This window comes from Prunus mume, linkage group LG7 (assembly GCF_029339155.1).
Source record: "Prunus mume cultivar Tortuosa linkage group LG7, ASM2933915v1, whole genome shotgun sequence".
Classification (NCBI taxonomy): domain Eukaryota; kingdom Viridiplantae; phylum Streptophyta; class Magnoliopsida; order Rosales; family Rosaceae; genus Prunus; species Prunus mume.
This window is the reverse complement of record NC_142704.1, coordinates 6172792-6200309: the sequence shown is the minus strand read 5'-3', so window position 1 is coordinate 6200309 and position 27518 is coordinate 6172792. Positions and strand designations below refer to the sequence as shown.

The 27518-nt window shown below is 38.5% G+C and overlaps 5 protein-coding genes and 1 pseudogene across 7 annotated transcripts; 3 read left to right on the top strand and 3 right to left on the bottom strand.

Annotated features, from left to right (window-relative positions):
- Positions 1 to 245: 245 nt before the first annotated feature.
- Positions 246 to 3372, bottom strand: LOC103337982 (Transducin/WD40 repeat-like superfamily protein). Of its 2 annotated transcripts, none has more exons than XM_008241152.3 (5): positions 3044 to 3372; positions 2741 to 2867; positions 2298 to 2479; positions 2022 to 2217; positions 246 to 1450 (listed from the first exon to the last, which is right to left on the bottom strand). In XM_008241152.3, coding segments are annotated over exons 1-5 (1527 nt in total). In that variant the 5' UTR covers positions 3046 to 3372; the 3' UTR covers positions 246 to 430. The 2 variants fall into 2 exon arrangements, with proteins under 2 accessions (XP_008239374.2, XP_088897581.1); XM_089041455.1 differs by having other exon boundaries at positions 2741 to 2923; positions 3044 to 3341.
- A 424-nt stretch (positions 3373 to 3796) lies between these two features.
- Positions 3797 to 6620, bottom strand: LOC103337983 (alpha/beta-Hydrolases superfamily protein). Its single transcript, XM_008241153.2, has 5 exons — positions 6112 to 6620; positions 5308 to 5344; positions 4984 to 5220; positions 4829 to 4876; positions 3797 to 4556 (listed from the first exon to the last, which is right to left on the bottom strand). Exons 1-5 carry the CDS (start codon positions 6411 to 6413, stop codon positions 4044 to 4046), a joined length of 1137 nt encoding a protein of 378 aa, XP_008239375.2. The 5' UTR covers positions 6414 to 6620; the 3' UTR covers positions 3797 to 4043.
- A 3695-nt stretch (positions 6621 to 10315) lies between these two features.
- Positions 10316 to 15965, top strand: LOC103338201 (AAA-type ATPase family protein). Its single transcript, XM_089041717.1, is given in 12 exon segments — positions 10316 to 10457; positions 10589 to 10698; positions 11138 to 11783; positions 11785 to 11878; positions 11881 to 12839; positions 12945 to 13164; positions 13974 to 14159; positions 14307 to 14495; positions 14746 to 15487; positions 15563 to 15620; positions 15751 to 15801; positions 15803 to 15965. Coding segments are annotated over 10 exon segments (3060 nt in total). The 5' UTR covers positions 10316 to 10457; positions 10589 to 10698; positions 11138 to 11246; the 3' UTR covers positions 15827 to 15965.
- A 543-nt stretch (positions 15966 to 16508) lies between these two features.
- On the top strand, positions 16509 to 25000 carry LOC103338202 (Peptidase C78, ubiquitin fold modifier-specific peptidase 1/ 2). 2 transcript variants are annotated; one of them, XR_016122168.1, is made up of 14 exons: positions 16509 to 16846; positions 16955 to 17311; positions 17868 to 18136; positions 18284 to 18371; positions 18456 to 18631; positions 19271 to 19361; positions 19661 to 19783; positions 19943 to 19990; positions 20080 to 20156; positions 20292 to 20380; positions 20721 to 20832; positions 20917 to 21019; positions 21135 to 21435; positions 24808 to 25000. XR_016122168.1 is itself a non-coding variant. In XM_089041716.1 (13 exons), exons 1-13 carry the CDS (start codon positions 16666 to 16668, stop codon positions 21362 to 21364), a joined length of 1944 nt encoding a protein of 647 aa, XP_088897842.1. In that variant the 5' UTR covers positions 16509 to 16665; the 3' UTR covers positions 21365 to 21618. The 2 variants fall into 2 exon arrangements, 1 of the variants encoding a protein (XP_088897842.1); XM_089041716.1 differs by lacking the exon at positions 24808 to 25000 and having other exon boundaries at positions 21135 to 21618.
- Positions 21516 to 23027, bottom strand: LOC103337984 (uncharacterized; annotated as a pseudogene).
- EMB1006 (Pentatricopeptide repeat (PPR) superfamily protein) lies at positions 23363 to 26474 on the top strand. The gene is made up of 2 exons (XM_008241155.2): positions 23363 to 24375; positions 24808 to 26474. The coding sequence occupies exons 1-2, from the start codon at positions 23501 to 23503 to the stop codon at positions 26111 to 26113; spliced, it is 2181 nt and encodes a 726-aa protein (XP_008239377.2). The 5' UTR covers positions 23363 to 23500; the 3' UTR covers positions 26114 to 26474.
- Positions 26475 to 27518: the final 1044 nt, after the last annotated feature.

Here is a 27518-nt window from a genome sequence, read left to right as displayed (position 1 = left end):
GGTTGTAATTTGGCCCATTTGAACAACAGATTAGATAGGTTTTTTAACTTTTTTTAATTTTATTTTTATAGGGCCAAGAAAGCTACAACGGGTATGGGTAAGGATTAATTATTGGAATTTTTCATAAGAATGGAAGTTATTGTAAAATTGGCAAATTTGATTTAATATTGTTTGAATCATAATTTATAGAGTGGCAATTGGCATAGCTAAGCCTACTCTCAACTATGGCCAAGAAACAAGAACAGAAAAAAAAAGAATAAAATTTATTCAGGAACTCTGTATGAGAAAGAGAGAAGAATGACTGCACACATGGTACAATTCGAGATGAATCAATCAAATATTTACACCAAATCTAATAAAACTTGTGTACATTGTGTAAGAGTGAGATGTGTCTAGTGGAAACAAGAATAAACTGCCTCAGCCAAACGATTCATGCCCAAGTGCAAACGATGCCGTTCTTGTCCGCAGAAGCTAGAGGTTTTCCATGCCCACTCCATGAACAACACAGCACAGATGCAGTGTGTTCCTTCAGAGTGCTCACAATGTCGGCCTTAGAGATTGACCAAATATACACAGAACCATCAGCAGATCCAGCAGCAACATAATTGTCGTCTGGACTGATACAGGACCGGCTCCAGTTAGACGCCACTCTGTTTCCGGTGGCTCTTAATGTGCCGCAGACTTCCAGAGACCGCATATCGAACAAATTATGCACGTTGTCTCTCCCACTTGTCAATACAACATTGCCATTTCGGGACAAAGATATGGATGTAACAGCATTTGAATGTGCAGCTACTTCACTGAGTAGCTTTCCTTTCTCAATATCCCACAAGCGAAGGTTTCCATCGACGTGCCCAGAACATATGGTCTGTCCATCCATGCTGAAGCAAAGAGCATTGCAGTTTTTGGGGAAAATAATTGTGTTGGTGCAGTAACCTTTCTGCAAATCCCAAACTTTTATGGTACGATCATAGGCTGCACTCACAACATGACGACTTGAATTGCTAACATCTACAGCACATACTTTATCCATGTGGCCAGTGAGAGTATGGCGAACCCTCCCCGAGCTAACATCCCAGGCATACAATTTGTTTGAGCTGCTTGCTGCAATGATAGATCTATTATCATGGGTAATGGTAATATCAAGAACGGAACCAATGCAACCGTGAAGTGTATGATTTAGTGCCCCAGTGTTTGTATCCCACATTTTGATGGACCCGTCCTGTCCGCCAGTAATCAATTTGCCAGAATTGTACTCAAATAATATGGAAGCACAGCCACCTTCATGGGCATGGATCCTGCTCTTGCATGCAGAGGGAATTGTTGACTCCACAAAGTACTCAGCACCTTCTTCACTTTGGCGGACCACACCATCTACTTGCTGCCTAGCAAGTTTTTCCAGACCACTGGCCCTGAGCCGCTCAATCATATCTTCATAGAGTGCATTTGCCTAAATTAAATAAAGAAAAACTGAGTTACCCCAATATACATTATATGTAAAACAGGTAGAAATTTTATAAACAAATCCAAGAGCCAAAGAAAATCAAAATCCTACTCTTGTACACTGGAAAACAAAAGAGTGCTAACAACAAAATATCACATCTACTTTCTGAAGGCTTTATGTCAAGTCAAATAATAATCAAAACTCGTGAAAGAAAGGGGCAACGCCCATGCCAACAAATATCCTAATTGATTAGCTAAAATACACTATTGTTTTTATTTAGGTTTTTCTAGTACTTCCGTAGAACATATGACAGTGGCAAGAATACGTATGTATGCAGTTAAGCACAAATTGGCCTAGTCATCCAACATATAAAGAGTGAATGTCAATACTTGGTACCACTTACAGCAAGCCATGAGATTAATCAGAGCCTCAAGAAACATCAACCCAGGAGACTAAGGCATTATAGCTATGTTTCTCGTCTTTTAACATAATATCACACCTTAAAGCAATTGACATCTACTGGTATCTACTATACCAAACCAAAAGTTCAGTCTGATTATATAACTGATATAAGTACCTCGTTAAGGCGTTCAGCATCCTTCATCTTTTCCAACATCCAGCGGTCAATTAACACCTTACTTTCAGCCTCAGCATGCTTAGCTCTAATAGACATTTCTTCAAGCTGCGCTCTTATTTCCTTGTTCTCACTCACAACCAATTCTAAGGCTTTAATCTTCTCTTCTAAGTCAGCCGTTAATTGAGAGCATTCATCCCTGCAACAATTGCAATCAATCATACAGAACCTTGAAATCTGAAAAGCATCCCCCTTGCTATTACTAGTTAAAAAGTCAACCTTTTTTCTGTTAACTCCTTTTGGAGATCAGCCACTGCTGCTTCTTTCTCTTGAAGTGAAGCTTTTGAAGCTCTGGACTCTGCTACTTCCACCACAAGTTGCTCGGACAATCGAGATTGAGCTTTGTAACATTGCTGAAGTTCGAGTTCCAAACTCTCTGCTTTCTCCTTCCATTCTGAGCCCTTTCAAAGACATTCAAAAGTAACTCAATATCTAATTCAAAACAATCAAAAGACAAAAAAGAAGCCAAATTTGTAAGCATTTTAATTGCATGGAAACTGATGACCATGAACATCAAATTAAGCAGCACCAAAGCCCATGAATATTAATTATCTGTCTTAATAGAGAATTTTTAGGCTTCAAAAAGTCAAATATTTTAGTTCTAATAACATTTACAATAACCAAAACCCTAAATCCTAGCTTGTAAGGAACTAAGAGAAGACCTGATGAGCAATTGGCCTCGCAAGAGCAATAAAAGCCGGAGCATGAGCACCTTCTTCGAGCAAATGCCGCTTCCGAAGAGCCTTCAGTGCGTGCTTTATCGCTTCCCTTGCTATCTCCTCCTGTGACCTGCACAAACAAAGTTGACTGAGCATAATAAACTTCTCCACAGTGTACAGTCATCTCTGTTTGGCAACTGAGAAATCGATCAAAAAGAAAATTCATGAAACTTTGTGAAAGCAAAATCACGCAAAACTCTATTTGAAGACCAAAACGACGAGTTGATTGAAGTGAGCCATACTTACATTGTGATCGAATCGAGCACTGTGCCAAAGCAATCGATGGTGTTAGGGCTTCACGAAGAGGATGCAATCATGTTGCTAAAGGCGCAGGGGTAATTCCGGAATGTGAAAATTCTGATAGGCCTTTAACCTCAAAGAAACCGGAACTCAAAGTCCTTGAGAATTTGGAAAAATCGAAAAGAATGGAATGTAAATTCCAACCGAGTCCCGGAAAAAGGCTGGGGTTGCGTAGACTGCTAGAGATCCAACCCAATGAAGTCGGAAGAGGCAGGCGAACGAAGAAGAAGGAGACGCGGGTACTGTATGGCGAGGCAATAACCAAAACGACAACGTTTTCGCTTTAAGCTTGGTGAAAATTTATTTTTTTAAAAAAAATTCATCAATTTTTCAATCAATTAATTATAATTGATAGATAATAGTTTATTGAATCAAATTCTCGTTTCAATTGTGTTGCTTCACTTGAACTCTAATGGGAGCCAAAAACAAAATGGAATGGGTTGCCAGCATACTCTTGCACCCGAATTTGAAACTCTCTCCACATCTCTCTGCACATAGATTTTCATAGTAGAAACATAAAAAGGAAAAAAGGAAAAGAACAATTGCCATAAGCTTATAACAAAATGCTACACGTTTGATTTTGATTATTACCCTTTTGAATGAACAAAGAACAAAATTGCTAAGACTATAACAAAGGTCATTGCCATGTATCATTTTCTACAGTTCCCCTTGTGAACCATGCGCTTCATTTCCTTTCAATGATGAGAAACAAAGAGGTTAGAGTTCTTTCATTAACAATCAAGGGGCAAAGACACCCAAAGGAACACATTAAAACTCTACAAGCCATGACAAAGTTACATAAAATAACAAAGATACACATCCTGAAACCACAAACTTTGGCTGAAACCACAAACTCTACAACCTTAAGTTAGATCCCAAATAATTTCCCAACCCCACTTGTTCTATGTTTCTTTATCCCAACCCAATACAAACTTTCACCGGAGATTTACCCAGCTCGAATTCTGTCCAGCCAGTCAACGCTCTTCCGCGCTTTTTCTAGCTGATGGTCAATGCTTCTCCTAGATTTCTCGTGATGGTATTCCACGCTTCTTCGTGACCTCTCTATCTGGTCAGCAGAGATTCTAAACTTATCTACCTTGTCAACGTTATTAAACTTGTATTCACTAAATTTCAGCTTTTCAGGTCTATCAGTGCTCTTCCTTGATTTCTCTCTCCGATCAGTACTCTTCCTTGGAGCCTCAAAAAAATCAACACTCCTCCTAGGAAGTTCGATGCGGTCCGTGCTTTTCCTATGGTCTGTGCTTTTTCTAGAACTAATCCTTCGGGAAGGTGATTTTTCAACAGTTGATATGAACTTATTGAGATGTCTAAGGTATTCTGGATACAGTTCCAAATTGCAGTGACTTCCGCCTTTTAGCCATAGAGGTTCATATTTCTCTTGACATAGCACCCAAAGTTGCTTGCCGTGTGAGCAGTCGACAACTTCATCAGCTGTTCCCTGGAGAAGAATAACAAACACAAAATGTCAACCAAAAAAAGAAATTCAAAATTTGTGGTGAAATCCAAGATTAAACAACATCAACTTTTTTCCAATTGATTTCAGATGGATCCTTCAGCATGAGATTGCAAATATAAATGCATGATAATTCTGCTTTAATCATCTATGAAAAACTAAAATTAAATGACATGTCAAATGTATGGAAAATAGTAACATTCCAACAATCACTTCATTTCACAGAGGAGGCAAAATAATAATTGTTGAGTACTTACATGTATTACCAGCACAGGACATTTCACCAGAGGGATTTTATCAATGTTCTGCACATAAATGAAAATCAGGTTCAGACATGTACATATGCATCACCATTCTCAATATAAAGTAATTCAATAAAAGTCTTCACCAAAATTGATATCAAGAATCTAACCTTATAGATATCAAACCAGTACGTGCGCTTCACAGGATACATGACTCTTAAACCTGATAATATAGGACTGTGCAAAACAATTGCTCTCAGTCGAGGCAAACGGGCAGCAAGATCAACAGTAGGACCGCTTCCAACAGACTGACCATAGAGGATTATGTCTTCCTGCTTAGCCCCATACCTCTCTTCGAGACACTTATATGCAGCTTCAATATCTGCATAAGTATTATGTTCACTTGGCTGCAGAAAGGTTTACAAATGAGCATCAGATAAACCTGTGTAGTAGAATTTGAATCATGACAAATACATGATTCATACGGCACTTACCTTGCCTGATGACTGTCCATAGCCAGAGTAATCATACCTGCCCACGTTCAAATAATATGGTTCAGAATGTTTTCCATGTTTTCCAAATAATATGGTAAAATCTAATTAGTTCAATTAAACAATTGCATTTGAAACCCAGGTTTGCATACAATCAGGATCCCGGCTGATATAACAAAATGTGCATGTATAAAGGAGATTCGCCTTCATGGCTAGCCTCTGAGATATTGAAGTGAATGCCAGTTGAACTTTCACGTTTTCTTCAGGTACTTGTGTTTCCATTTTAAGTCAAATAACCAAAATTTGATTCGATGGGAGGAAATAGTGAAATTTAGTTCAATATGATATACCACAGCATAAGCAGTCTAACTAATTTCTCAATGGGCACTGGGCAGTTCATAAACAAATTTTTTGCTTCTATAACCTTGACAATTAAAAATTAACTGTCCCAGCTTCCAACCGTATATATTTAGGTTCACCTACTTCTGATATTCATTTATAAAACCTCTTCCAGTTAAACTGTAGATCCCAAACCACTTTGTTATTCCAACTTCATTGCTAACTGATTGAATGAGCCAAAACACTACTTGAGCTCATCAGAACTCTTAAGATACTTGTATATCTAAATCAGAATTCTTAAGAAAGATATTCATATTTCTAAATCAAATCATGAATCACAAATATCTTATGGCACACCCCCAATTCCAATCGAGAAAACCAATCACAGACACAAGGACACAAAACCAAAACAGCAGATAAAAAAAGGAAAGCTTTAAAATTGGAGTAAAGGGTAGAGAGAAATTATACCCCATGAGATTGACGCGGAGGTGAATGCTCAATTCGATGAAAAGCTCGTACATTTGACCGATATCAGTGGCGTTGCCATGAGAGTACAGCAGGGTAGAGGTGGCCATTGGGTGGCGTATATAAACGGCCACGATCTCATTGCCGCGGCGAGTGGGAAATTTCAAAACGTCGACGTTTTCACGATGAGGAAGAGGGTCCATGAGCAAGAGACCAGTGGCTTCGTCTTTAACTACCTTGTAGGATGGTGGGTTGGGTGGGAAAAAGGCAAACTTTGCAGCCATGGATGAAGTAACCCCACCCATTCTCTCTCTCTCTCTCTCTCTCTCTCTCTCTCTCTCTCTCTCTCTGTGTAAGATTAGTCCTGTGGGATTTGAGGATCAGAAGCAGCAAATTGACATTCCTATTTTCTTCTACTGTTTGCTGAGTGAAGACAGAGGGTTTGAAGTGAAAAAGCGAGCAAATTTCTCGCGCTGGGGCAGAGGCAGAAGGAAACAGAGTCTCTTATTTACTCTGAAATTTCCAATCCATTGGCTTTCTTTTTCTGGTTTTTTTCTAAATTGCCAAAATATATTTATTAGATTTTAGTGGCGATGATATCCTGAGCAGTCGATCTCATGTGGTTGGGTTTGTACTTTGTCGTAAGACCAAGGGTCATGCTCACAGCTCACGTGTCGTATTATTGTCCTGTTATTTTCATATTTTCTTTGGTTACAATTGTATTGTCCTGTTATTTTCTTGAAATTGCCGTATTCCTTTTCCCCATTTGGTTTGCATCAAAGACTTTTTATTATGGTTTACGTGTGCTTTCGTTGAAAGTTAGTTTGCACCCTAAACTTTAAGCAACATTAATACAATAAATTGTGCAAACGTGAGTTAGGCAAGTTGATTATGATAGTGAGTTCGTCCCTTTATACTTAAGTTCAAATCACGAACAATAAATACACCATTTTGCGCTTAAATTAGATCTACGGGTTGGGGTACTGCTGCCCCAATGCCATTACAGAAATCTCCATGTTTTCTTGAGCAAAATATGTGGAGGAAAAAAAGATATGGGAATCCACGAAAATGGAAGAACATTTATGGAGGCGTAAATCAAGGGCTTATCAAGGAGGAAAGAAAACAATATCAGCAAGAGGGCATAAATGAGTATCAAGGAGATTAATGATAAATTATTTGCGGAGTTAGTCCTTCTAAATCGGCTAATTAGCTATTTAGTTCCAGCTTAGCTTGACTTAACACGCGGTTTACAGGTTGTCTCATTTTGTTGTTACTCTCTCGTAAGTCTCCATGATTTTCCAACGGCCACCACCGCTTTCGCCATTCTCAAAGACAACTCTGTCATGCACTCTTCATGCATGCAAGAAATTAAATAATAAATAAATGGTTAAATATGAACCAGACAATTTTGTCCAACCAACAACAACCAGACGGTATCAGATCTCTAATTCTTAATTAATTTAAAAAAAAGTAGAATAATTCTCTTTGCAAACTTAACTGAAAACAGATGTTAAAAAGGAGAGTTATAACGTAAAGAAATGCACAAATCAATTAATACTTTGTAATTAAGTATAATTTGAATTGTACATAGATATTGGAGTAAGGAGAAATCGAACAGAATATTCGAAGTATACGAGCTACAAGCTCCTTGTTTTATTTTAACGAAATTATATTAAAAACTTTGATGATATGAACGAAAAACTACTTAATTAAAAAGGGTATGATACGATATTACTAAATATTAACGTACGTGTGAGATCCATATATATATTTTGTAGAAATGGTTGGTTTTAAATTACGTAGTTGAAAACTTAAAACCCTCTTGAATTGAAAGCACTTGAATGTGCATATGGGTGTTATTAGAACTTCCATTCCATGCATGCAAGCTAATGAATCAATTTCATAGTTAATTACTGTACTTTATATTTGTATTTTTCTTGTCAAAAACATCCAACAGGAAAAAAGTATCCATGTACTGACAAACTGACAAATGCATATTTAACTAGAATATTTGTATAGGTCTAGAAAATCGAAAGCTGCAGAGAAATTTGAATCCCGGAGAATTCGTGTGGAATGTGAAAACCCAAACTTGGAGCAGCTCACCACAATTTCAATGGTCCCTCTCTCTCTCTCTCTCTCTCTCTCTCTCTCTCTCTCTCTCATAAACACTCTGAGAATCTGAAATTGTGAAGAGGATGTTGGCAACGTTCAGGACAATTCCCTTGATCGAATGAGACTGCTCACATGTCCCCCCTTTTCAATTCATCGATATTTGGTGCTCTCACAAAACATACAACAACTTTCTTATTTATTTTTTGTTTATTTTTCTCATATGCTCGATTATAGTCTGGCCCAGCCCAAATTTTACCTCAACATTTAGGCCTGTCTGGCCCAACCCAAAAGAGAGCCAGAATCTAAGAGACCTGTACAAGACTGATTGGCTCATATTGACTGTACCAGCCCTTTATATTTCTAGCGCTCTACTGGGTTGCGTTGAGTTGGTTCGGGTCGAGTTGGGTTGGGTTAAGTTAGGTCGACAGCATGTGAGCTGGTCTTCTGTCTCAATTGAAGCCAGTAATGTCAGAAATGCAAACTTCAACTGCATCCACCTATTGGCTCAAAATAAACATGACATATTCAGAATACAGGTTGCAGCAATGAAGGCTGTCCTGCCCAGTTTTATGCAAAGAGTTAATTATGGGTGTGTTACTTTTTTCATAAAGCCATCATGTCACATGCCAATACTTTTTTGCACACCAAATTCAAAAGCTGCAAGGCATGGAGATATATATATATATATATAAATACATCTCCATACTTCTCATGAAGCTAGCTACAAAGTGACTGTTCCTTTTCTGCATGCAGGTACACATTAGAGGGTGGGGTGTTTACTACTCTAGAGAGTGGAGCGAGATCTAGTGATTGTCATTAGTGGGCAGCTCCAAACAACAAGAAGAAGATCATCTGAAACTATTGCATATTATTATTATGCAGAAAATGCAAAATTTGGACATAACTCAAGGAACAAGAAGTCAGTGAGTTAGTATTGGATACGATCGTTTTTCAAGTTATAATCGTGTTTGTGTAAAAAACATGCCGTCCCATTTAACATGATTATTGACAATTTACGTACCATGTTAATAACTTGCCTAACTTAAATATGACATGTTTAACAATCATATCGCGTCATATCATGTTTAAAATTAGAATGTAATTGTATAAGTGCTAAACTAAATACCAAGATTCTCAAACTCATTTTGCATAATATTACTTAAAAAGTCATAATGAAGCCAAAATACGAGTCAAACTCAAATTATAATAAGCCAGTTTACGCTCTAATTGCAAATGATGAGTTAAAAAACAAGTAAATAGGTATGCGTTGCCTAAAAATAACATGGATGAGATGAATGGTGGAGGAGGCAATGCTTTTCGTAACAAGACTAGAATTCAAATTCCCAGAATCCAAAATAGCATTTTGATCTTTTACCTAGGTGATAATATTTTGATATTAATATCACATTGGAAACATTGTCCATTTGATTATTTTTGGTACCTAGATCCAAAACTTGGTGTACAAAACTAGTATTTTACCACAGGTTTCTAACGTGGTTGATGTGTGAAGTTATGTTATTGTCTATTAAATTTTGCAGGGGCCACGCTATAAATTTATAAGTAATTCACTTCTGTCACAAAGTCCTTGTTGCATTATATAAATCTCATTCGAATTTGAATTTTCTTGGCATTTTCCTCCGGTTTCCCGGTAAACAAACAGACCAAGGCAATATCACCGAAAAAATACAAAGCCCAGCACAACACCTGTATACAATTTTCTGACACGTGTCATTCATGCCTGGTGGCCAAGTCATCCAACTGAATTATCCATTTGGAACAGAGACATACAGTCCATCGTTTTCCCGGGGTAAACTATAAACTGAAAGACCGCCGAGTGCTGAAATGACCAAAACACCCCTGAAGAGCTCACTCTCCGAGACTGACAAGCAGACCTACGCTACTATTTTCTCTGCACAAACTCTGCAACAAAGCACCAGAAAATTTCTGACTCAGAATTTAGCTGTGTCCTCTCGTCTCTGTCCACGTCGGCTCCTCGCTCACAAGCAATGGCATGCCTAGACCTAACCGCCCCTCACATTTATTACATTTACTACTCTACCACTTACCGCGCCTCTATCTTCTTCCCCTACCTATGCTTCTCCACGACAACGGAGCTCAACCACCAAGACCTCTGTTTTAGGGTTAGGGTTTTATTTAATCTGCTCCGCTTTATACGCTACCCCTTTGAAAAATCTCGTCAAGTTCCAAGAGGTTTTTTATTATTTCTATTTCGAAAGGTCTGGGTTTTTTTCTTCTCATCTTTGTCGTTTCGCATTGTTTTTTTTCTGCGTTTGAATATTTTTATTGTTTATTTTTGAATTGTAGATTCTCTCTTTGACTCACTCTCTCTCTATCTCTCTCTCTGTAGACTGTGTGATGTTGAGCTGGATGATGGTGGTTTTGAGTTGACTAATGGGAATGGGCTTGCAGCTTTTGGTGGAATGTATTAATCAGCAATGCTTGTTTACTGCATGTGGGGTGAGTTTGATGCTTTTTCTTGGGAATGGCTTTGTGGTTTTTCGTTTTGTTATCCAGAGGTAAGATGAAAGAGCTCTTTATGAATTCCATGGTGTTATTCTGTAACAGTGTTATGTACTTCTGTGAATGCTCAAGTTTTGATTTTTGTTTTCTCTAAAATGTCAATGCTGAAATGCCCTTGATGAGAAATCAGTATATTCGTTGTTTTTTGCTCTCCTCTCCCCCCTTCTTTTGCTCACTGATTGGTCTTTCAGACAGTGAATGACTGAACTTAAGCATTAGTTTTGAATTTTAAAAAAAAATTGTTTCGTCTACCATTTTGTGGTTTTGGTTTCTCTGTGGAAAGTTAAATCCACTACAATTCTTTACCTGTTTTTGATTAAGAGGTTTTTCTCTGGTGTCCATTTTAATGTTTGTATTACTGCCTTGCCTCTTTCAGGTTGGGAATGCGCAGGTCCTTTTGAGTCCTGAAATTTGAAATTTCATGGTAAATTTTGGTGTTTCTTTGAGTTCTTGTGTTTGATTGTTATTTTCTGTTCGAGAAAATCATGGATGGGCGGCGGCATTCTGTTGATCTTCCTATTTCTAAGACTCTTGTGGCACTGAGGAGGGTGAGGTCTCTAAGGGATCCATCAACTAATTCTATGAGCAAATTCTCTGCTCCGCTTGAGAATGTAAATTGGGAAACAAATTCGAGTAATGACATTTCTATGCGATTCATGAATACTTTCCAAGAAGGTGGCTCTGACCAACATCGTTCTTTGAGACCAAAGAATTTGGGTTTCTACAGACACAGAGGAGATTGCTTAGATGATTTTGAGCTAGATTGTGGTTTGGAAAAATCTAGGTTGATCTTGCATGAGAATTCAGAGTGGGTTGGAAGAACAGGGAGTCGTCCTATTAGGAGCAAACAGGCTGAAGAATTTGATTTTTCAGAATCAGATAAGGAAGAGGTTTGTGGAAATAAATCACTCAGTGGTAGATACTTCAGCAATCAAATGGATAAGGGATTGGTCTTGACACGTGTCAATACTTTGGAGGATGTGGATTATGAAGCAGATGTCAGATCATCACATTTAGAAAGAAGCAGATCAGATTACATCAAAGCGAAAATCACAGTGCAACAATCGTGTAAATTCGTGTGGGGAAGTTGGTGAGGTTACAAGTGAAGTAGGCAGTCCATACCCTCAGCTAGTGATGCTATATCAAGCCATAGTGCATCTTTATTTGCAAATGAAGCGGTAGATTGCAATCGTCCTAGTTGTGAGGTCAGCTGCTGCTGGTCAAGAACCCCTAGATTCAGAGAAACTAACCGTTCTTTGGATGTAGATGAATATCCTTTGTTATACAAGAATGTAGATGAGAGTGTACTTTATGAGCAGAGGAGCTTGAAACACATTGGTAATAAAACTAACCCACTATCAGAAAATCCTAGGAGTCTGAGTCAGAAATTCAGGCCAAATTTTTTTAATGAATTGGTGGGACAAAATTTAGTAGCGAGGTCTCTTTTGGGTGCTATCTCTAGAGGAAGAATAATCTCATTCTATATGTTCCATGGCCCGCGCGGTACAGGAAAGACATCTGCCTCAAGGATTTTTGCTGCGGCACTAAATTGCCTTTCAGATGAGGAGCATAGGCCATGTGGTCTCTGCTGCGAATGTGTTTCCTTTTTTTCTGGAAGGAGTAGAGACATTAAGGAAGTAGATTCTGTGAGAATCAATCGGAGAGACAGGGTTAGATCCCTTATTAAGAATGCAGCTATACCTCCAGTTTCATCACGTTTTAAGGTTTTCATTATTGATGAGTGCCACTTGATGCGTGGGGAAACATGGGCGACTGTTTTGAATAGCATAGATAACCTTTCTCAACATGTTGTCTTCGTGATGATCACTCCTGACATCGATAAGCTTCCACGAAGTGCAGTGTCACGGTCTCAAAGATATCACTTTCCAAAGCTTAAAGATGCTGATGTTGCAAGAAAATTAAGGAAAATCTGTGTTGAAGAGGGTCTTGAATTTGATCAAGGTGCTTTAGACTTTATTGCTTCCAATTCAAATGGTTCTCTTAGGGATGCAGAGATGATGCTTGATCAGCTAAGTTTGCTTGGTAAAAAAATCACAATGGCCCAGGCATACGAATTTGTGAGTCCTTGGAAGTTTATTTTTATTCATACTTATTACTTTTATATATAGCGCAGTCTATTTATCCAGTATTTACAAAAAAAATTCCCTTATATTGTTTTGCAGATTGGAGTTGTCTCCGATGATGAATTACTTGGTTTGCTTGATCTGGCATTATCATCTGACACATCTAGTACAGTAATAAGGGCCAGGGAGTTGATGAGATCCCGGGTTGATCCCATGCAACTCATATCGCAGCTGGCAAATCTTGTTATGGATATTCTTGCTGGTAAATGTCAGGATGGTGCTTCTGAAGTCCAGAAAAGGTTCTCTAGCAGGCATACATGTAAGTAGTTAAATATGGTCGCATGCTTCCTGAAGATCCCTTCAGAATTTTCTACAGGAAATGAAGTTCTTTGAGCATGCTGTCTTAGACCCTAAATTTTGTTTGATTTTGGTCATAACTTACTACTGTAAACGAAATTAATTATTAATGATTTTTCAAGTACTCCACTAATGGTTTTTATACATTTAAACTGTACTTGGTTTTACCACTCTGTCTTCTCTGCTTCAAATTATATTCTTGTTTCAAGAGGTCATCTTATATAAGTTGCTCATGCGTTGCCCTCATAAGTTAATATTAGAGATATTTAGTCATATACCCATTCTTAGCACTAAAACTATAAATAAACCCTACACCATTTAATTTCTATAAACATACCCAAAAAATGACAGCTGGCCCTTTTGAATTTAATTTTAATTATTAAATTACTTTGATGCCCCATTTAGTATTTTGGGCTTTTTAATGAGGTTTTTGGGTTGGGTTTGTTTTAAGATATCAATGGCAGTTTTGTTATTTAAAAGAAGTTAAAAGCCTTTTTGTTATGTTGTAAATGGGCTTTGGGTGTGTTTCTAAAGTCCATTTCATATAAGGTTTTTTTTATAATTTGGGCTCCTATATTGGGTATTATAGTGAATCTCCCTAAATATTATAATATGCTTATTGTTCCTTCGATGTACCTTGAAGAATTTGGTTTGAAAATATGTTGGCTGGTTGTCGTGGTTCCTGCATTATGTTTACTGCAGTTAATTACTGTCATCTTATGGTTATACACTTATACTATGGTGGTATTCTTTCGATTTCCTCTGTCACAGCTGAGGTGGACTTGCAGAAACTGAGTCATGCTTTGAAAATATTCTCTGAAACTGAGAAGCAATTAAGGGTGTCCAAAAATCAAATGACATGGCTTACTGCAGCTCTGCTGCAGCTAAGCTCTGTGGAGTCTTCTTCCTTGGATGGTAATGATACAAAGTTGTGTTTGAGAAGTACGCAAGACAGAGGTGAGAATAATTACATTAGCTGATTCCGATTGTGATGAATAGCTTCTATTTTAATTCTGTTCATGGAAATGCCTTTTATTTTCTGTAAGTTCAAGTGGTTAGTTTGGTAAAAGTTTGATATCAAGTTTTGTGGTACATCATCCACAGGGGAGAGCTTCAAGAACCTTGTCACTTGTTCATGCAATGTCGATATACCGGACAAGTTGGGAATGCAGAAGGATAGTGATGGAAAGTTGGAATCCATATGGAAGAGAGCTACAGATTCATGCCAATCCAATTCATTCAAGAATTTTCTGAAGAAACAAGGAAAATTATCTTCCTTGCTTGTTAGCCAAGGTACATACATCTAGAATTTCATCATTAATTCTATGGTGAAATCACATTTGAACATATATGAAAACCAGGGGAGACATTTCAAGAAGATATGTATCAGCAACTTTATATTCTTAGCTTGCACTTGTTAGATCACATTTCCATACATGCGAACTGTTTTAGCTGACTTCGGTTTAAAATCATAAACATCAGCTCTTATAAGAAATGAGTTTTCTTATGCTTATGGCACTAACAGAGTAATGCTCAATTTTAGGTTTAGCAATAGCTGAATTGGAATTCTGCCATCCTGATTATGTATCTAAGGCTGAGAAGTCATGGAAGATCATTGCAAGTTCACTTCAATCTATATTTGGTTGTAATGTGGAGGTCAGGATCAATCTTGTACCTTGTGCTTCTGATTCAAAGTATGCAAAAGTGAAGAAGCCATCTTTTAGTTTGTTCAGCTGTTCCCGCAGAATACAGCAGAAGTCACAATCATCTACTGGACGTGGAAGTGATTCAGACTATTCTGAGTACACATCTGAAAAGCCTATATTAAGTAACAGACCTACTTTACCTTGTTCCTCTGATTGTGCCTATCAAATGCCTCATAACTGCCGTGACAGAATGGTGGTTGTAAGTACCTTGAGAAATAGTGAAGGAAATATACTCAGCACAAGGACTGCCTCATCCCGTAGATCATTTGAAGATGATACATCAAAGGCACCCGGGTTAATGGTTGATTCTTCAAAGGAAGAGGAGAGCAACCATGAAAGCCAGGTTTTATCGTCTGAAGAACCCGAACATCAACCAAACTGTTTCCCTAGGACTATGAGGCTTCAGAAGAAGTTGCGTTCATCAGATGCTTCCCAGATGACATTTTGCACTAAACTACATAACAAGTTTGCGCCAAGCAGGACATCTTTTGAAACATGTCTAGTGGGAAATGATTCATATGTCTTCTGCAGTGGCTCTTGTAGCAACATTGACAGCTATAAAGACATGAGGATGCGTAAGTTTTGCTGTGGTCTTCTTTCTGTTTGTTGGTGCCCTAAATTTTTGTTTTAAGATTCTTGTTGTCTTAATTGCAGATTGAAGGAAAACTCAGGTTTGCTTTGTTGTAGAACCCCTACCCTTCCCTTGGGAAAGGTATAGCAACAATGATAGTAAGAAATGAAAAGAGAAAATTGATTTTTTGTTGAAGTTTTGGACCATTTCTTGAAAAGATTATATTAACACTTACAAATATCTGACTAAATCAAGTGTGTTAATGCTGCAGGCTTGGCAGCTGAGGCATCAACGACAAAATTCACACCCTGGTTGTTGGGTTCCTTCCCTGTGCAACTGCTAAGTAGTTACAAAGGTGTACCTGACAGATAGCTGTAATTTATGATGGCCGGAGAGGAGCATCAAAGAAATTCCTACCTTGGACATTTCTCTTTTGTAGGTCTTATATTGCAATTGCAAGAGGTTGTCATTGATGTTATAGATATTTTCGGGAACCAGATTCATATTTATATATAGTATATAGCAAGAAATGTATTTTCTTCCATCTAGTATTGCGCCTCTCATTTGGTTTTCTACAACATGCTTATGAAACAATCGACAAAGCAATTTTGGGTTTAAAAAAATTGGGAATTGTTATTGTTTCACTCCCAAAATATCATCGGAAAAGCGAGTCGGGAGAACTATATGATGACTTTTTTGGAGTGCCAACAACTCCCAAAAGGTTAACCTAAAAAAAAAGAGTAATGTATGGAAATGATGTGCATAAATGACATGTACCCCTGCCCCCTCACGAAGGCATAGGGATACTTTTCTTCCTAGTGTCAGATGAGACCTCAAGTTTGAATCCTCATCTCATAAAGAAAACTGCAAACAATCCCTTGTGTGATCAAGATCAAGAGTGCTAAATTCTTAATTTTTTTTAATGACTAAAAAAAGCTGAAGGGGATCCAACGATGAGAAAATAACCATCAATAGGGCCCAACGGCCCAAAGTACAACTATTAACCAATCACCGGGCTCAATGGCTTATAAGTACTCTCCGTTTTGCTTTTATTTTTCGTTTTTGTTTTGGGAGTTCAGACCCTCTCCGTTTGTCAGTTATCAAATTTCGGCGTCCGCCGAAAAACGGTAGTGAAATCGAGAAGACGAGCAGCTCTGCATTTGGCAAAGCTCACAGTCAGTAGTAAATGGAGAACGTGTACGAGAATACAAGCGTTCGAGTTCTCTGCTCTAAGCTTGTGCTCTACAAGAACGAACACGGCCTCCAATGGCTGATCGGATCCCCATTCTTCCCGCCACTTAACGTCGTCTCCACGATCAGATGCATCCACACCGATGCCACCTCTCCAGACTACCACAGAGAATCAGGTACCGAATTCAGTTTGTTTCCTGAGGAAAAAATTACAGAAATTCAATAATTGCGCTTTTTTCTCGAACATAATTTCAAACTCTGATTAGTTTCCGTTACCTGAGCAGAAGAGCTTCGAACGTTACTGTTGAAAGGATTTGAGGTGATCGGAGCATTGATATTTGCAAATTCCGATGCTGAAAAGAACGCCGACGAGGCTATTGCTGCGGCTCGAAGGTTGCGAAAGCTTTTCTGCGGTGAAAGAGAAAAAATGGATAGTCAACAAGTAATTGGAGCTGTTGCGGATTTGAACGGTGGAGACATAAAGTTTTTCGTGTCGAAATCCGAGAGTTCTAAGAGCTTTGAATGTGTTAACGTGTTGTATGAAGATGATCCTGAGAAGTATATTTGGGAGAGGGGTTGTCTGCTCCGATGTGAGCTTCCGCTTAAGTTGCCGATCTATTATCCAGTAAACAAGCCGTCTGGTAAGTTGTTTCAGTGGTGCATTTTTTTAGAACTGCGTAATTTGCATTCAGAAATTTGATTGAGCAGTTCATGCTTTGTAGTTTGTTATGTTTCTTCTGTGAATTGGTTGGCTTCTAGTTCTAGATGAGCTACTGATTGTTCAGAGCAGAAGTGGGAAGTTAAGTTCAGGAGCTTTTACTCAATAAAATTTGTGCATAGTATGTTTACTGAAGTAACCTTGATGTATGTCTAGAAATTTAGGTTCACGGAGTTATTAGAATTACTACACTTATGAGTGTATACATTATTGAGGTTTTTGCTACAAAAATTTAAAGTATCTGGCATTAATAATTTTATTTGTTTAATTGACCCCTTTAAAGAATAAAGCTTTGTTGAGTGTCAGTTAATGAAACTATGAGCCAGAATGGTTCATGTTCACCTTTCAGTTTTGCCCTCAGACCTTCTCATTCATTTCTAATTTCATACTTGCAATTTGACAAACTTAAGCTACTATTCACTCCATGTGGTTCATCGGAATTGATTTGAATGTTCACTTCTCGTGTGTTGTTGTATTAGATTTGGAAAAGATATTTCGGCGTGCAACTGAAGCAGTTGTTGCCAAGTTCAAAGATCCAAAGGTTGCATACATGGTAGAAGCATTAAGAAAAAATTCTGCTGAAGTACCTCAACCTGTCATCCTTCGTGGTGTAGATTTGGATTTTGACACAGATCTCTCAAATGTCAAACTTTTGGATGAAAGAGCTCAAAATTCTGATGCAGATTCTTTATCATGTTCGCACTTCTGTCTGGAAAGTAAAAAAGGCCCACCAGTATATTCTGCTGAGGTAAGAAAAAGTGTAAGAGATTAATGGGGGCGTTAGTTTGCTTATGTTGGATCTTGGAACGCAACTATTTGGGTAGTTTGTTTTTATTTTCTTTCAGCAATAACAATGGATATTGGAATTCAATTTTTGAATACCTTTCCTGCTTAGCATGCAGATAGAATCCAAGTGAGTGTTCTGCTGAATAGGTCAGTTAACTCTGAAAAGTCTACTGCACCTATTGCAGAATATTTTCCAGGTATTGCTTTGAATTTTAATCACATAATCATATTTATTTTCGAGTATGAAGCTTTGTAATGGAATCTAAAACAAGTGGTTTCAGCTTTGGAAGAAGCCAGAGTTTTGGTGGTAGATTATAAGCTAGAAGTGCTCTGCTATGCAGTCAAGGGTCTCCCACTGAGGCATGCAGTTTCAAAGTTAATTATCCCAGGGTTGGTTGATCAGTTTAATTTAGTGGGAAATACAATCCTGCCGAACCTGTTAGCGCAACATCCTCAGGTAAGGCAAACCATTTCTTGTATTATATGACATGACTACTAATTGAACCCTAAAATTCAGAAAAAACAAGATTATCTCTTGTACACGTGAATCTTTTCTGTTTCACTATCTCTTTCCATGTGCATGCTGCCTGCTATTGGGATACATAAGGACATCTTCTGGTCAAAGGCCAATTGTTGGTTGGTGAATCCTTAACGCTTCACAATTCAGGCTTTGGGTTTACCAAAAATTCTTTTTCTAAGAAACCGTTTTTCTCTCCTTCCTTTTTTATAATCAAAAGAACGAGTCTTATTGGCATTAACCTCATTCCACTATACAATTTTCTCTTCTTATTTCAAATATAGACTACCTTTCACAGTGTGCTTGTGCTCACATTCATTCACCTAATTATGGACTAGCAAATATGTGGGCACGCTAGAAAACCTTAAGCTCTATCAAGGAATTCCCAGAATATCTGATGCTTATTCATAGAAATGTTATATAAAGAAGCTAGTATATTAATGAGTATCAGAACAACCAGACCTAACTTCCCTCTTTTGACATGGTTGTGGTAAGTCCGAATATTGTTCTCATAGTATTTTCATTCCATTATTTTTATTTAAATTCTGAATGCAACTATTTGGTTTATTGCATTGCCAGCTACATACCTATCACTTTAGCCCTCCTGGTGTTCTGCATCCAATTATTGTTGTCTATGAACTCAACTATGGGGAAACAGAAATGAAGCAAGGTAGGCAGTGGTGATGTTGAACTTTTCCTCTTCCAGGGAACAATCTATTTAGGGTAGAATAATTTCAAGTGGCTCCTAGCTGGAAGTTTAGAGGTTGTTCTTTTTTATCGTCAAGATGTAGAATAAATCCTTTCATTTCTTGCATGATAAAAATGTAGCGTTTGGTTCAGTGCTTGTGAATGTGGAAAAGGGTGTATTATGTTTTTAGATGCAGGTTTTTAGAGAGGGAGCTTGTACAAGGTTCTTTTGGAATTTGAATGTTGGATTACTTTTCTTAATCTTGTCTTTGCTTTCTGCAGTTGAAGTGAGGAAATCTTTACACTTAAGACTGGGTTTACCTTTCGATCGGCCTCTTTTAAGAATTGCCAATGCTCTGGATTTCTCTACGAGGGATGGCATAAGGAGTGACCCGACACGGAAGGGTAACCATTTTCCTTAGATAGGCAACTCCGTTTGTCAGTTGCAAGGCTTTTATTCCCCCCCATATCCCCTCTCCAGAAAGAAAAGTTGTACTTTTTCTTTTCTTTTCGTTTTTCTTTTGGAGTAGTCACTATTTTGATACATTTCTGTGGTAATATCAGGTTCTACTTTGCTCAAGGATGTACACCTTGGGATTCCAAGCAGTGGGGGTTGGTGGCTGGTCTTGTTTCTTTGTATATTCCCTTTCCCTGCTTCTGATTAGTGGAATTTTATTTGGAACCATTGTGTCTTTATGCAGTTTCAGGGGGCAGTGTGTCTATGGTGCAAGGCTCGTATGAATACTACCATTATCTACAAGAAGCATTTAATGATTCAGTAATTTTCACAATCTCCCATACCTAGTAGTTATAATATCCTGTTGAGAATACATGTTCAACTTTGCTTAGGTTGAATTTTCGCAATTAATTCTATTAAATATGTCTATTAAGTGTTGTTCTGTTTCCTTGCTAGGGGTGGGGTTGTGCTTATCGTTCTCTACAAACTATAATTTCATGGTTCAGACTCCAACATTATACATCCGTAGAAGTTCCATCGCATAGGTATGAAATGTGCCCCAGTATAGCATTTGCTCTGCTATTTAATTCTTTTTGAAGCCCTTCTTGGTAGTTAGTTGCTCATCCCACATTTTAGAAATAGTTGAAGTCGTCATGACTCATGAGCTACTGACCACTGTATTTAAAGTTGGGTTTTTATATATATGTTAGTTGAAGTTATTCCAATGCTGTTACTCTGTTAATCTGAAAAGAAATTCGCACCATAAATAAGGCCCTTGTTTCGTTTTGACCTTTCAACATCATTTAATGTCTTTCCTCTTTTCTTTCTATTTGGCGCTAATTATCAGTGTCATATGTTTTGATCTGACAAGCCAAGTGATATCAGGGAAATACAGCAGACACTTGTAGAGATTGGTGATAAAGATCCTTCTTTCATTGGTTCACGCGAATGGATTGGTGCCATTGAATTGAGCTTTGTTCTGGACAAGCTTTTGGGTGTAAGTATCATCAACGTGGTTTACAGGTAATTTCTCAAATAAGATGCTTTGGGGTTTAACCTGATTGGTTTTTGTATTGAACAGGTTAGTTGCAAAGTCATAAATGTTAGATCTGGAGCTGAGCTTCCAGAAAAATGTCGAGAGCTGGCCTTGCACTTTGACAATCAAGGAACACCTATTATGATAGGTTAGCATATTTGACGCTTCTCTTGGTTAAAAGATAGGATGGAAATTTTGCAGAAACAATTAAAGAACAATAAAAGAGAAGAAATCTTCTCTTATAACTTAATACGTGGATGCAGGTGGTGGTGTTCTTGCATATACCCTCTTGGGAATTGATTACAATGAAGCAAGTGGAGATTGTGCGTTTCTAATACTCGATCCTCACTATACTGGTAACGACGAACACAAGAAAATTGTAAACGGCGGATGGTGTGGGTGGAAAAAGGCTGTTGATATCAAGGGAAAGAGTTTCTTTTTGCATGATAAGTTCTATAATCTTCTGCTTCCACAGAGGCCTGACATGGTTTGATCTATACAAAAACCATCCAATCTATACAAGATGGAGAAGGCAGTTTTCTAGGAAGTTACGTGCTATGAAAGGTAGATTTAGATTCTTGAGATTTAGGATTGGGTTTATTTATAAATTTGTATTAAAGGAAAGCCATTATCTATGTTAGGCATTTGTTCTCAACAATATTTATATATAAAAAAATCCCATTCTGTAATTTGAATACAGTGAATTACAACTAGATTATATAATTTGAGAGTTCTTGACCTTTTCAATATTTGGCCTTTCAGTTTCAGAAGTTTCTAACATCTTTTCTGTTTTGTTAAGGTAAAAAAAAGGTAGACATCAATATGAATCTAAATTCTAAACCATAAATTTTCAATTTGCACCGGTCTCAGCATCAGCAGCAGCAGCAGCCTGGCCATGGTGAGTGATTTCATCATATGCTCCAGTCTCCTCATTGAACGAGTACCATAGCCCAGAAGCAGCAGAGCAATAGAGTCCAGTAGATGGATCATAATAATACCCCAAACTGCTGCTATAATAGTACCCAGAAGACTCATCAAACAAATAATCATTCTCCAATTGCGACGGACCAACCCCATCCGAATTCGATGCTTGAGCAGTTGCATCTTCATCATCTTCACCAAACATATCATATTCATCTCCAGCAGATTCAGCACCATTATTTGTACCCAATGCCGCGCCTTGGCTTCTTGCCCTAGCTAAACTCTCGTACCCTTGAGCCTCACGCTCAAAAATCTCCCTCTTCTCATGATTCACATTGTACTCCCCATACTTGTCCATCAGGGTCACAGCATCCTCTGTCAACTGATCGAAAACCCGCTTTGTCTCAGCGGGCATCTTCTCCTTCTTGTTCCTTGCAGAAGAAGAAGCTCCCTTCAACCTCCTCAAAGCCTGCAAAACAGTCTCTCCATCCCCAGCACATTAGCAATGCGCCGTTTAATCTTCCCAATATCATCACCATCCGACAAAGGTAAATCTTCACCATCACCATCTTCATCTTCTGTTTTCCGAGCATATAATTTTGTCTCACCAGCTTCAACACTATCAAGCCAAGCATCCTTGACCTGGTTCTTCTCATTGGGGGCATATTCAACAAAATTCCCATCCGCATCAAAATAACCCTCTTCCCTCTCCTTATCCAAGTTGAAAGGCTCTATTGGAATCCCATCCTCCATCAAGTTCTCAGAGTCCAATCCTTCGTATGAAACTTCCGCCTTGGACACATCTTCGCCAATCCCATCCTCCCCAAACCTGTCGTGATTTCTCTGGCTCCGTCGCTTCTCTCGCTCTTTGGCGGCAGAATGAGGGTCCGCCAACCCAATCCCAATCCCAATCTCGTCGTCGTCCTCAGCTCTGCGTATATTTACCGCCTCATCTCCCAGCCTCGCCTTCTTCCCCTTTGGAAACCTAAGCCTCTTTTCCGCTGTGGGTTTGCCGGAATCGGAATCGGAATCGGACTCTTCGGAGATCACCTTGCGTTTCAGATTTGATCGTGATGGCTGATTCGATTCCATTGAAGAAATTTGATCGTAATTGTTAGCTGATGGGGTAGGGCTCCCTTTTTATAAATAGTTTTTTTCACCCGGTTTGAGCTACAGGACAAAAGCGATCTATCCTATTGTAAAGAGGAAACAGAATCCTAGTGTGAACTGGACACCCACCCAATTTTTTCTCTTGTAGTTTATTTAAACACAAACGATATTGGAGAATTTAACCTTAAAAAAAGGATATTGGAGGTGGTGGAAATCATACTTAGAACTTCATATGCATGGATAAATGCTCTAGGGAATATTCGGGAATGGCGGACGGGTTGGCAGGAAGGGAAAGAAAAGGAGTAGGGCTTTGGGTGTTCAAGAGTAGAAGAAGTGAAACTTTGGGTAAAAATGAGGCGCGGGTGTCCAAAGAATATCCTTGGGTGTCATATCATTCTCCAAAGTCCAATTACACGTTATGCAAAACTGGGATTTCTAACTTGCTAGCCCAACATCTTCTTCTGCCATAACCCAAACCAGAAAACGCACCGTTTAGGGCCTGTCCGTCTTCCCCGTCAATATTGTCGAACAGCACATTTCCCAGGAGGTAGTGCTTTGCTTGCTAGTACCAGCAGCAACCTATCCAAAAAGCCAAACCATGGCTCTCATAAGCCAACACCTCACTCTTCCTCCACCATTTCCCTTCCTTCACAATCACTCTCCAAACTCTCCCTTCTCAAAGCCTTGCCTCTTTGTGTTCTCCAAAAACCTCAGACTTTTCTCTCTGCACGCAGCTTCCTCCTCCTCCACTCCCCCTCCCACTCCCACTTCTCACTCCTCAAACCCCATTTTCCTTCCCTTTCTCCAGGACGACGACGACGAAGAAGAAGAAGAACCAGAAGACCTGCAAGAACTTGAAGAAGAAGAAGAAGAAGAAGAAGAAGAAGAGGAGGACCCAGATGATCCAATTCTCAGATTCTTCAAGTCTCGCAGTTCAACCCAGGACCCTCAACGTGAAGGCAAGCTCTCTCTTCAAAAGAACCGTCGCTCTTCTTGGCGTTTAGCTGACGATACCCAACTCGTAGACGAATCAGAAACTGACTCTGGCATCGAAGGAGTGCTTGAACAACAAAAGGAACAAGCCAGACAATTGAATTTTGATTCAAGGGCGTTGTCCGAGGAAATTGTAGAAGAAATTTTGCAAAAAGCAAGGACGCTGCCTCAAAACTTGACATTGGGAGAGGTATTGGGAGGTTTTGAAGGAAGGGTTGGTGAGAAAGAGTCTGTGAAAGTGTTGGAGTTGATGGGCAAGGAGGGCCTTTTAATGGGTTGCTTGTATTTCTATGAGTGGATGGGTTTGCAGGAAACTTCTCTAGTTACTCCTAGGGCGTGTTCAGTTTTGTTTCCTATGTTGGGGAGAGCTGGAATGGGCGATAAGTTGATGATTTTGTTTAGGAATTTACCAGCTAAGAATGAGTTCAGGGATGTTCATGTTTATAATGCTGCAATTTCTGGCTTAATGTGCTCTAAGAGGTATGATATGCTTGGTAATTTTTTTTAGTTTGCTCTATAGTTGTTTGTGGTCAATTTCTAGTGATATTAGGAATTGTAGGCTTATCAGTAAGTTTGTTCATAGGAAGAGTATGAGGATCAACAAAAATGATTGACATTAAGTCATAAGTTAACTAACATATAATATTTTCATGCAGAAAAGTATGTTGTATAAATTACATAATGAGTTACTGGCAGTTTGGATAATCAGCTTTCTGTTCTGTGCATGTTTCTGTAGACTCAAGGCAAACTTGAATTATACTATCTTCTTAATATAGCTGGTTTAATTATTAGTTGAAAAAAAAAAAATTTGGCAAAGCTATGGCTATTGGTGTGCAACTCGAATGGGCAATGATTTCAGATTATAACGCAACTTGCTAGAATTCATTGCTAATACCTGCCAAATTATTTCAGGTATGATGATGCTTGGGAGGTATATGAGGCAATGGAAGCAAATAATACCCTTCCGGATCATGTGACATGTTCAATTATGATTACTGTCATGAGAAAAGTTGGCCGTAGTGCAAAAGATTCATGGCAGTTCTTTGAGAGAATGAATAGGAAAGGCGTCAAATGGAGTCAAGAAGTTTTGGGTGCTCTTATAAAATCATTCTGTGATGAGGGGCTGAAAAGTGAAGCCCTTATCATTCAAGTAGAAATGGAAAAGAAAGGGGTCTCATCAAATGCCATTGTTTATAATACTTTAATGGATGCTTTTTGTAATTCCAACCAAGTTGAAGAAGCTGAAGGTCTCTTTGCTGAGATGAAATCAAGAGGCATCAAACCAACAGCAGCCACCTTCAATATTTTAATGAGTGCATACAGCAGAAAAATGCAGACTGAGATTGTTGAGAAGCTGCTGGTAGAAATGCAGGATATGGGATTGGAGCCAAATGTCAAATCCTATACATGTCTTATCAGTGCGTATGGGAGGCAGAAGAAGATGAGTGACATGGCTGCAGATGCATTTTTGAGGATGAAGAAAGCTGGTATAAGTCCAACTTCACATTCTTATACAGCTCTCATTCATGCATTTTCAGTCAGTGGCTGGCATGAGAAAGCTTACATTGCATTTGAGAACATGCAAAAAGAAGGCTTAAAGCCCTCCATAGAAACGTATACTGCTTTACTGGATGCATTTAGGCGTGCTGGGGACGCACAGATGTTAATGAAAATATGGAAATTGATGATCAAAGAGAAGATTGAAGGGACTAAGGTGACATTCAACACTCTTCTTGATGGATTTGCTAAACAAGGTCACTATACTGAAGCAAGAGATGTGATTTCTGAATTTGGGAATATAGGTTTGCAGCCAACAGTGATGACATATAATATGCTGATGAATGCATATGCACGGGGAGGGCAACACTCAAAGTTGCCGCAGCTGTTGAAAGAGATGGCAGCTCTCAATTTAAAACCAGATTCTGTAACATACTCGACCATGATCTATGCCTATGTCCGTGTTCGGGATTTCAAAAGAGCATTTTTCTACCATAAGCAAATGGTAAAAAGTGGACAAATGCCAGATGCCAGGTCTTATGAGAAGCTTAGGGCAATTTTGGATGTAAAAGCTGCAAGAAAGAACAAGAAGGACAGGAGTGCTATACTCGGTATAATTAATAGCAAAATGGGGTTGTTGAAAATTAAGAAGAAGGGAAAGAAAGATGAATTCTGGAAGAACAAGAAAAAGCGCTACGTGAGAACTGATAACTCACAGTGATAATCCTATTAATGGAGTTGTGGCACGAAGACCTATCTTCAGCTCATCATATTCTGGCATTCCCTTCAAACTTTCAGAAAGTTTATCAGATAGTTGTTTCGTCTCAGGGCACACTGTCTAAGTTGGGAACTTGGAGAAAAGCAAAACCACACCAAAGTTTTATGGTGAAACACTCTACAAGATTTGTATGGCCCTTCGCTAAACAAGAGGATTGGCTGCAGCTGATGTATGCCAGTTTCCATTAATGTGACTAGGTAAGTATATCTGTTCATATCTCAATATCAATATAAGGTGAAACATTCTTATGCAAATCCCCTGTACAATAACAATTGATCTGTAATACAAAGTTTTACGTGAAGCATTCATGGTTCTTCTCTTCTTCTATTTATTTGCAGTCTAATCTTATTCGGCGCAGATAAAATATGAGCCTCTTGCTTTTGTATGTTTTTGAATTTTGGAGGAAATTTCATTTCAACCCAGCTTTTCTGCTGTGGCTAGGAGGAGTAAGCTGACTGACAACCATTGAAGATTAGTAGGCTTACAGATTCTTGTTCTTCCTGGTGCACAAGTCCCAGGCAGATTTCTCTTCCCAGGTCCACTTCTTTTCTAGGGTTGGCCGTGGCCTCTTCAGTCTTCAAGAGGACAATAGCAACTCCATATACAGTCGTAATTATTCCAAAATCCAGTTGCAACATCTTTTTCATATGCTTTGATGCGAAGAATCATCATGTTATCTGGCTTTCTTTGAAAATCTAAGAATGAAAGGAACCGCATGAGAATCAGGAAGCCAAAATCTCTTGAGAATTCAACCCTGTCTGTTTGGTGAACTAGAACTCCATTCACATCAAGTTGATGAAGGCTCAACTTAACGGTTTTTATGTATAGTTCTGGTTTACATTTCAAGTTACTTTACTTGTTCTCTTAACTTTCGGTTCAATGGAAGTTCAAATTTCCATTTCTTTACGTCATTTTGCAAAAATTCTTGGGTAGGGCGGTCACACTGCAGTGAAAGTAATATCTTACTTGTTGACTTGTTAATCTCTTGTTCAAATACTTTTTGACTTGCTCGCCGACCAAAAAAATTACTTGTTGAGTCTCCCAAATTTACTTGAGATAACGGCCATGGTAATTCTTCTATCATCGGTCACTAATGTCAGCATTAAAAACTTTACCATCCCAAATTTTCCGCCCTAAATTGACTCCTAATTACGAACTAATGTCAAGTATTTACTACACGAAACATAATTAAATGAATGCTATCTGTGTCCTCTTTTAATAAATATTTGGGAACAAAGATAACCTGATTAGGACAAAACGACAAAATTAGGGGTAGTTGGGTAAATTCGGTACGACTGCCCAACGAAAACCCTAACCCGGTTAGAGCGGAGCCGGGTGGAAGCACAAG

Coding starts and splice junctions, on each gene's coding strand:
- LOC103337982 (XM_089041455.1), bottom strand. CDS start 2,893: ATGCTCAGTCAACTTTGTTTGTGCAGGTCACAGGAGGAGATAGCAAGG. Junction 2,218..2,297: donor AAGGAGTTAACAGAAAAAAG/GTTGACTTTTTA, acceptor CAATTGTTGCAG/GGATGAATGCTCTCAATTAA. Junction 1,451..2,021: donor ATGCTGAACGCCTTAACGAG/GTACTTATATCA, acceptor TATTTAATTTAG/GCAAATGCACTCTATGAAGA.
- LOC103337983 (XM_008241153.2), bottom strand. CDS start 6,413: ATGGGTGGGGTTACTTCATCCATGGCTGCAAAGTTTGCCTTTTTCCCA. Junction 5,221..5,307: donor ATGGACAGTCATCAGGCAAG/GTAAGTGCCGTA, acceptor ACCTTTCTGCAG/CCAAGTGAACATAATACTTA. Junction 4,877..4,983: donor ACTGGTTTGATATCTATAAG/GTTAGATTCTTG, acceptor ATTTATGTGCAG/AACATTGATAAAATCCCTCT.
- LOC103338202 (XM_089041716.1), top strand. CDS start 16,666: ATGGAGAACGTGTACGAGAATACAAGCGTTCGAGTTCTCTGCTCTAAG. Junction 19,784..19,942: donor GAGTGACCCGACACGGAAGG/GTAACCATTTTC, acceptor TGGTAATATCAG/GTTCTACTTTGCTCAAGGAT. Junction 20,157..20,291: donor AAGAAGCATTTAATGATTCA/GTAATTTTCACA, acceptor TTTCCTTGCTAG/GGGTGGGGTTGTGCTTATCG.
- EMB1006 (XM_008241155.2), top strand. CDS start 23,501: ATGGCTCTCATAAGCCAACACCTCACTCTTCCTCCACCATTTCCCTTC. Junction 24,376..24,807: donor GGCTTAATGTGCTCTAAGAG/GTATGATATGCT, acceptor AAATTATTTCAG/GTATGATGATGCTTGGGAGG.